This window comes from Nanorana parkeri, unplaced genomic scaffold (assembly GCF_000935625.1).
Source record: "Nanorana parkeri isolate BGI_ZX_2015 unplaced genomic scaffold, ASM93562v1 scaffold977, whole genome shotgun sequence".
In the NCBI taxonomy this organism is placed as follows: Eukaryota; Metazoa; Chordata; class Amphibia; order Anura; family Dicroglossidae; genus Nanorana; species Nanorana parkeri.
In genome coordinates, this window is record NW_017307245.1 from 153,066 (window position 1) to 162,426 (window position 9,361).

The 9,361-nt window shown below is 47.8% G+C and overlaps 1 protein-coding gene across 4 annotated transcripts in view; it reads right to left on the bottom strand.

The window, feature by feature from the left end:
- Nucleotides 1–549: 549 nt before the first annotated feature.
- CLIC5 (chloride intracellular channel 5) overlaps nucleotides 550–9,361 on the bottom strand; it is a 108,153-nt gene continuing 99,341 nt past the window's right edge. For 2 of the 4 annotated variants that reach the window (XM_018566811.1, XM_018566814.1), the window contains exons 5-6: nucleotides 2,292–2,473; nucleotides 550–1,058 (exon numbers count right to left, since the gene is read on the bottom strand). In XM_018566811.1, the coding sequence (XP_018422313.1) occupies nucleotides 891–1,058; nucleotides 2,292–2,473 (350 nt within the window). In that variant the 3' untranslated portion in view covers nucleotides 550–890. The remainder of the gene's footprint in view (nucleotides 1,059–2,291; nucleotides 2,474–9,361) is intronic. The other 2 variants (XM_018566812.1, XM_018566813.1) reach the window with 2 other exon arrangements.

A 9,361-nucleotide genomic window follows, 5' to 3' on the forward strand; every position in this document is an offset into this window, starting at 1 on the left:
AGCGCCATCTAGTGGCCATAGGTATTTATGTTCTATGCTCCTCAGCTCCATCTAGTGGCCATAATGAGATATTACATGACAAAAAAACATTTGAAAACACATTTTCTTGTTAACAAACAACTAAAGAATGTTCATTGTGCCGTATATCCACACAGAACGAATGTTCACAGATATACATAGGGCGAAGGGCCCCGCGCAAAGCTTAGATATAGACCCCTGTGTGTCAGTCAGCTGTGCACATGTCATTTTAGCAGCCAGTGCAGGCACTCCCACTATCAGCGAGACTTGAAATTTCAGCTGGTTTGCAGTGAAAAAAACAAATTTGATCAAAAAAAAAAAAAAAAAGATTATAGGCAATTATACATTTGCACAGTTTAAAAATAAGCTTAGCAATTTTTTTTTTTTAAATAAACATATATATGGACAATTCTCTCTCTCTATATATAGGTAATAAATGCAGTTTTCCCCCCTGTGCCGGAGTGCTTCTTTAACATGCCCGGGAAGTTTCCCCGAAGCCTTGTAGTGAACGTTGAGGAATCAGCGATATTATACAATCATGAATAATACATTTTATAAATCACTCTTTAAAGGAGTCAGCTTACATTACAAAAATACTTTTCTATATGAACGCGCGTTATTGCCTTAAGACGATTTGTCGAATCTTCGGAGGGAAGTGCGCGCGGTGAACCTCGCGGCCATTGTCCCTCATTTTGTGCTGATCACAGTTAATTTCTTCCCAGTTTTCCCCGGGGAGAGCTCTTCTTGCCAAGCGGCACAGCGTCGGAGGATCTGGACGTAGGGGTGGTAGGGGGTGGATAAGCTGGAGGAGATCCATCCTAAGGCAACACGGAGAACAGTCTAACGGTCCGAGGACCTTTCGGCTGGTGCAGTTAGGACTTGGAGAGCCTCTTGGCCACGTCCGCGTAGGCTAGCTCTGTCTCTTTGTCCGCGGCGCAGGTGTTGGTGAACTCGTCTCTGGCGTAGGCGTTCTTCAGGTATCTCCACACGCCGGACATCTCTGCCGGAATTTCGTAGTTGCGATACTTCTTTGCAACAATCTAAAGGAGAATGATATGTTATGTATCTCTCCTAGAAATGAAACAGTCAACAACCACCGTCCTTAAAGTCCATCTTGTGGCAAACATAAAAGTAAGTGCTCACTTTTGTGTAGAGATTGAAGTAAAGCAGATTTACTTGCCTGGTCCTTACTCCCCGGTGGTCAGCGCTCTCCCCGCCATACCTCTGTTCTGGCTGTGGGATGTCCCTCGGAGTCCTTGAGTCTAGTGCAGGTCTGTGGAACCTGCACTAGATGTTATGACATCAGCGGTCCTTAGACCACCAGAGGCAAGGGGAGAAGAAGCTTTGGGGACCGATCTACCAGCCCGGAGTACCTGTGATTAGGGATGCACCGATACCGTTTTTTTGGTATTGAGTACCGATATTTTTTTCCCGATACCGGAAGTCCCAATAAGGAAGCCAGGCGGCATGTAATGACTCGCCACCCGGCTTCCCGATTAGCAGGGAAGCCGTCTCCACGCTCCCTCATCAACAGGTGACGAGGGAGCATGGAGACGGCTTTCTGGCCAATCAGAAAGCCGTGCGCCGTTTTATGACACATTGCCTGGCTTCCTGATTGGTCAAGAAGCTGGCCAATCAGGAAGCCGGGCAACGCGTCATTACACGGCGCGCGACCTCCTGATTAGCTGGAAAGCCGGCTCCATGCTCCCTCGTCACCAGGTGAGGAGAGGGCATGAACCCGGGTTTCTGGCCAATCAGAGAGCCGGGGGGGCGTGTAATGACACGTTGCCCAAATTCCTGATTGGCCGGGAAGCCAGTGACGAGGGAGCACGGAGACGGCTTCCCGGCCAATCAGGAAGCCGGGCAGCGTGTAATGACATGCTGCCCGGCTTCCTGATACCGGAAGCTCAGGCATTGGAGCATTTGGGCAAGTACAAGTACGAGCCCAAATACTTGGCATCGGCACCGATACCAGTATCCGTATCGGTGCATCCTTACTTGTGATGATATAAATGGTGGGGTATGTTCCCGACACTCATCAGACCAGAAGAAGTGGGTCGGAAAATCTTCAAAACATCTTAAACGTTAGAATAAGTCCAGCTAACTGACTTAGGATACTACTAGCTATAGCTCTAAGCAGAGCAGTGACAGGGGACAGTAAACCCAATGGAACAAAGCACATCCATCCAAGCTGGAGATATGGTGAGAGCGAATCCCTTTACTACCCCACGCCATGTTATACTTTGTTTCCTGAAGATCTTGGTTGGACTTACTTTGACCACATGAAGCTTGGGCAGGAGATTACAGTCCGCGAGTGTCAACTCGTCCCCGTCCAGAAACTTCCGTCTGGAGACCTTTTCTTCTTCTCGGCTGTTTGCATCGATCTCCTCGGTGAGCGGTGTGTTGAGGTAATCGTCCAGCTTCTTCAGGGCTTTTGTCAAGCCTTTCTCTAGAACTACGGGGACAGAAAACAAGCCAGATTGAAGTTTTTTTGTATTTATCAGACGGCCTGCAGACAAAGTTTTAGAAAATGACCCTTGAAAGGATGCGTTCCATCACTGGCATCCCGAACATGCAACTTGCACCTCCATAAACATAACAGGCAACACCTGCTTTACCATCAGGTATGTCTACACAAGGGCAAGCTTCATACATATGTAATGTCAGGGCCAGCTTGTTCATTGTCAGCCATTATTCCAGAACAATTTCAGACAAACATCTTAAAGAATCCAAACCAGCCAATGGAATTTGGATTTAGTTTATGACGTCTGGAATGATCATTCACAAAACAAAGACCTTCACAAGGTGAAATGATTGTGTCAACATGATTGGCCTCCACTGATTTTTATCCTTATCTGTCCATAGGCACCTTTACTTGTATTGCTCTACAGCTGACCAGAAGTGAGATTTTGCTCCAAGTAACTAAAAGCTGGACCAGGGGCAGAGATTTCAGGGTCTTATAATGAAGAAAATCACATAGCTATTCATCCAGAGAAACTGCAGATACATTCCTTCTGTGTGAATCTGGAGAGAGTCCAGAGAAGGGCAACTAAACTAATGAAGGGCTGGAGGACCAAAGCTATGAGACGAGGTTACAATGAGACGCTGGAAGTGAGGAGACTAAGGGGGGACATGATTCTGATGTACAAGATGTTCAATGGTGATAGCAACATCAGCAATAAACTCCATAACAAGGACTAGAGGCCACCACCTAAAACTGGTGGAGAAAAGATTGAACCACAAGGGGCGTAGGGGATTCTTCTGAGTTAGAGCGGTTAAAATCTGGAACTGGCTGCCACAAGTAGTGGTATCAGCTGAGAGTATTGAATCATTCAAAAAGCATTTAGACTTTCCTCAGAGACCGTAACATACAGGGGTACAGGTACTCTTAAAAACAAGGTCACAATGGGACTCGTGTACACACATACACATGCAGAATCACATACATACACGCAATAGGTTGAACTTGATGGACCTGTGTCTTTATTCAACCTCAAATACTATGTAGCTATGTAACTTGCTGTTGTGAGAATGGGAAATTGGGCTATTTTCTCTTCTTGTCGACTGCTCTTCAAATATTATGGGCATTATTGAATAAGGAAAATACTGCTGTTCTACTCACAGCTCATGGTCGCCAGTAATGGTGTTGGTAACTCAACCCATGGGGGTGTGTGTATAAACAATCTGCAGAGCTATTTGCCCTGCTGTTCCTGTAATACCATTTTATGGCCACTAGATGGAGCTGAGGATCACAGGAAAACAGTACAGCTTAGTAACAAGAGATGCAAAGTAACAATTCTGGAGAACACGGGAGAGAATGCGCAGATGAATGTCACCATTGCTACTACTACAGGGAAGCCCACAGAAGCAATGGTTACATTTATTTGCTAATTACCTCCAGTGTTCTCTAGAATTATTACATTGTGACTCTTGATACTGCCTATAATCCGCAGCTGGACATAATGAGGCATTTTCCAATTTGGTTGCAGATTTTTCACCAAGATCTTGTAGTGATGACGGGAGAGTCGGAGCACTGTGTAAAGTCTTCTCCAGCACATCCCAGAGATTCTCAATGGGGTTAGGCCTCATTCACACAGCTTAGAGCCGGCCGGTACAGATCCGTGAGGTGTGCACGGCCGTATCGGCCCGTTCCTGGGAGGGACAGGTGTTGCATGTGATTGTACGCAGCAGCCTGTTCTTCCCTATGGGAGGACGCGGGCTGTACGCTCACCCGAGCTGCACATCCATGTCCGTGCTCCATCCTGTCTGCATCCGAGTACAGACACCCGCACAGATGTGCATCTCAGGTGAGTGTACGGCCGCGTACTCCCAGAGAGGAGGAGGGGGGCTGCGTACTAATCACACGCAGCCCCTGTCCTTCCCGGGAGCTGCCCAATACGGCCGTGCATGCCGCACTAAGCAGTGTGAATGAGGCCTGAAGGTCTGGACTCTGTGGTGGCCAATCCATGTGTGACAATGATGTCTCATGCTCCCTGAATCACTCTTTCACAATCTGAGAACGATGAATCCTTGTATTTTCATCCTGGAATATGCCCAATGTGCCATCAGGGAAGAAAACATAGATTGATGGAAAAACCTGATCATTCAGTATATTCAGGTAGGTAGCTGTCCTCGTTTTTTGGGGACATAACATTGCTGAACCTAGACCTATTATCCAATGGAAGGCTCTGACCTTTCTCCTTAGCTAAATCCAGGTGGTTTCGTTTGTTTGGGGACAGGCAGTGTATATTGTGGCTAATAAGTCCTTAGATGTGGTGGCTGCATTTGTTTTCCTTTTTTAAAGTAAAATGCATTTTCTACAAATACTGTACAGAAAAATACAAGTTGGCCCTGTCAGAAATCCTGGGTCCTTATAACTTCCTGTGTACTGAACTGCCATCTCAAATAATATTATCAGCTTTTTTGGATGTCTTCTGTATGTAAGGGTGAGGTGTTTGTGGAACAGATCAGGAGTGTAGCTTAGGGTGACAATTCTGCTTCTCCATTGATAGTAGCGAGTGAGTGTTGTCACCCTAAGACAGGAAGTGTGTTACTGACAGAACCATCAATCGAAAATAAAGGTAAAAATGCCCTGAAAAGGAAAACAAATGCAGCCAACACATCTAAAGGCCGGTAAGCTGAAATATACAACTTTTTGGGGGGAGTTTTGATACACTTTAACTTGTATCCTTCATGTGTCCTAACTACTTTATCCCATCCCCATAACGTGCCTAGAATTTACCGTGGACGGGGTCTACGTATGAAAAGCTCATTGATTTGACCTCATTCATGAACCCTCTCTAATATTCCCGGGTCCATTTCACACATCAGCTCTCGGGCCGATCTCTATCATGTATATTAATAGGCTGGGATTAGCATGGAGTGGAGGCGCGCTTTATTTACAAGCGATTAATTTACAGCCACCCGGAAACGTGTTGATGAAAGCGTCGGTTATGCGGCGATAATTACGCCGAGTGGACAAAGTGAGCACTGTGCCTTCACACGTGCGTACACAGGGGATACCTATAATTATCTGTAATTAGGTGCAGGGGGGAAAAAATCCCGAAGCCGCACACATTTTTCACGTCTCCTCGCGCAGGTCAGCAATCATCCGCACGTCGGTGCTTAGGCGTACTTAGCAAGAGCTGCAGACGGGCCTTAAAGCAAACAACAAGCTACAGGCACCTCCCGGGCACGGAGGACTAAAACAACATGTAGTACATGTTGGCGAGGGGGAAACTGACTTCCTTCCACCCTGCGTTACATTTGAGAGAAGAATTATATTATTCAGGAATATCAGCCAGAACAAGTCCACGTTCACCCCCACCCAAATGTCCTACCGGTGACATTGGGGCTATGGGGTCTTTGTATCATCACAAACACCTAATAGTCTTTCCTCCGGCTAAGCCTGCCATACAAGGCTTAGATTTCTGTCAAATCGGCTTATTTGAGCCATCGGTGGCCTTGTCAGCACCACCCAACTCCACAACAGCCAATTGATCAAACTGAAAATTGTGGAAAATTGTTGACCCAATCAAATGAGGTCATTGTTCAGGTATTTAGAATACAATAGCCAGCAGGGTAGATTCCTCTCCATCTGCCCGGTGGTGTCAATGGGGAATCTGAGTGATCTAGGCGTGGATGGCGAGCCTAGTGGACAAGTGTTCCCATGAGTACAAGATGAGGCAGTAGGTAAAACAGACATTGTAAAGGAACTGTACACACAAAACTGCACGGAGTTCCTGAGTCTGCTAGCTCTGACCACTATGAGGTGTTCCCACTCTACCTGTTGGATTTGGACTTATTTTACATTATGGAGGATGCAACAGGAGTAGCTGAACCCACAAAGGCTGGTGGGCAGTGGGCACACCATAAACTACCTGGTGGACAGAGCCAGGAAATATTGCAAGGACATCTTCCTATGACTTCTGCAATCAGCCGGATACGACCGGTATCCATAAAATCCAAATTTATTGTAGTAAATTCCATACAGGGGCAACCGGAGGCCAGGTGCCACCCGGAGCGGATAACGGGTGGCACCCCATCGTGACGTAATCGCGCATGTGCGGCCATCTTATTGATACCTTCCGGCAGCCATCTTGGTTATGGACGCCGGCAGAGAGAGGAGTGGACGTTCACCTGGCAGGATGAGGTATTCCGCCGGATCTCCTCCTCTCTCCTGATACTGTCAGGCTCTCGGTCCATGTCCGAGTGCTCGACTTTTCAGAGGGGGCGGCACCAAAATGACTGTCAGTCCTCACCCCTCTAATGGTGTCACCCGGGTGCGGACCGCACCCCCTTTGTGACGTCACTGATCCCATACAGGATCCATGATATAACATGTACAGCATGTACACCACCATAGGATCTCTCCCACTCCAGCGCCTCTCACGTGTTTCTCCACCTGGGCTTAATCATATGATTGATATGATTGTAGAAGTATCCTTTGAGGAGTGGGAAGATACTGTAGCCTGCACCTGTTGCGTACACTGCCGTGCAGTCGGAGGTGGAATGAAGCAGTGAGGTGAGTCCTGGCGTTGCCTCAGGTGGCATTTCTCTGGGTCACGCTGCCCCCTTTTCGGCCAGAATGTACCAGGTTGCTCAGAGCTCTTAGCGTCCCGCCCAGCTCCTGGCAACCGGTGACGTCATTGAGCTAGGTGGGATACCGCTACAGTTAATGTGCATCACCAGCACCCACCCCTTCAAGCACACTACCCAAATCGAAAATAAAGGTAAAAATGCCCTGAAAAGGAAAACAAATGCAGCCAACACATCTAAAGGCCGGTAAGCTGAAATATACAACTTTTTGGGGGGAGTTTTGATACACTTTAACTTGTATCCTTCATGTGTCCTAACTACTTTATCCCATCCCCATAACGTGCCTAGAATTTACCGTGGACGGGGTCTACGTATGAAAAGCTCATTGATTTGACCTCATTCATGAACCCTCTCTAATATTCCCGGGTCCATTTCACACATCAGCTCTCGGGCCGATCTCTATCATGTATATTAATAGGCTGGGATTAGCATGGAGTGGAGGCGCGCTTTATTTACAAGCGATTAATTTACAGCCACCCGGAAACGTGTTGATGAAAGCGTCGGTTATGCGGCGATAATTACGCCGAGTGGACAAAGTGAGCACTGTGCCTTCACACGTGCGTACACAGGGGATACCTATAATTATCTGTAATTAGGTGCAGGGGGGAAAAAATCCCGAAGCCGCACACATTTTTCACGTCTCCTCGCGCAGGTCAGCAATCATCCGCACGTCGGTGCTTAGGCGTACTTAGCAAGAGCTGCAGACGGGCCTTAAAGCAAACAACAAGCTACAGGCACCTCCCGGGCACGGAGGACTAAAACAACATGTAGTACATGTTGGCGAGGGGGAAACTGACTTCCTTCCACCCTGCGTTACATTTGAGAGAAGAATTATATTATTCAGGAATATCAGCCAGAACAAGTCCACGTTCACCCCCACCCAAATGTCCTACCGGTGACATTGGGGCTATGGGGTCTTTGTATCATCACAAACACCTAATAGTCTTTCCTCCGGCTAAGCCTGCCATACAAGGCTTAGATTTCTGTCAAATCGGCTTATTTGAGCCATCGGTGGCCTTGTCAGCACCACCCAACTCCACAACAGCCAATTGATCAAACTGAAAATTGTGGAAAATTGTTGACCCAATCAAATGAGGTCATTGTTCAGGTATTTAGAATACAATAGCCAGCAGGGTAGATTCCTCTCCATCTGCCCGGTGGTGTCAATGGGGAATCTGAGTGATCTAGGCGTGGATGGCGAGCCTAGTGGACAAGTGTTCCCATGAGTACAAGATGAGGCAGTAGGTAAAACAGACATTGTAAAGGAACTGTACACACAAAACTGCACGGAGTTCCTGAGTCTGCTAGCTCTGACCACTATGAGGTGTTCCCACTCTACCTGTTGGATTTGGACTTATTTTACATTATGGAGGATGCAACAGGAGTAGCTGAACCCACAAAGGCTGGTGGGCAGTGGGCACACCATAAACTACCTGGTGGACAGAGCCAGGAAATATTGCAAGGACATCTTCCTATGACTTCTGCAATCAGCCGGATACGACCGGTATCCATAAAATCCAAATTTATTGTAGTAAATTCCATACAGGGGCAACCGGAGGCCAGGTGCCACCCGGAGCGGATAACGGGTGGCACCCCATCGTGACGTAATCGCGCATGTGCGGCCATCTTATTGATACCTTCCGGCAGCCATCTTGGTTATGGACGCCGGCAGAGAGAGGAGTGGACGTTCACCTGGCAGGATGAGGTATTCCGCCGGATCTCCTCCTCTCTCCTGATACTGTCAGGCTCTCGGTCCATGTCCGAGTGCTCGACTTTTCAGAGGGGGCGGCACCAAAATGACTGTCAGTCCTCACCCCTCTAATGGTGTCACCCGGGTGCGGACCGCACCCCCTTTGTGACGTCACTGATCCCATACAGGATCCATGATATAACATGTACAGCATGTACACCACCATAGGATCTCTCCCACTCCAGCGCCTCTCACGTGTTTCTCCACCTGGGCTTAATCATATGATTGATATGATTGTAGAAGTATCCTTTGAGGAGTGGGAAGATACTGTAGCCTGCACCTGTTGCGTACACTGCCGTGCAGTCGGAGGTGGAATGAAGCAGTGAGGTGAGTCCTGGCGTTGCCTCAGGTGGCATTTCTCTGGGTCACGCTGCCCCCTTTTCTGCCAGAATGTACCAGGTTGCTCAGAGCTCTTAGCGTCCCGCCCAGCTCCTGGCAACCGGTGACGTCATTGAGCTAGGTGGGATACCGCTACAGTTAATGTGCATCACCAGC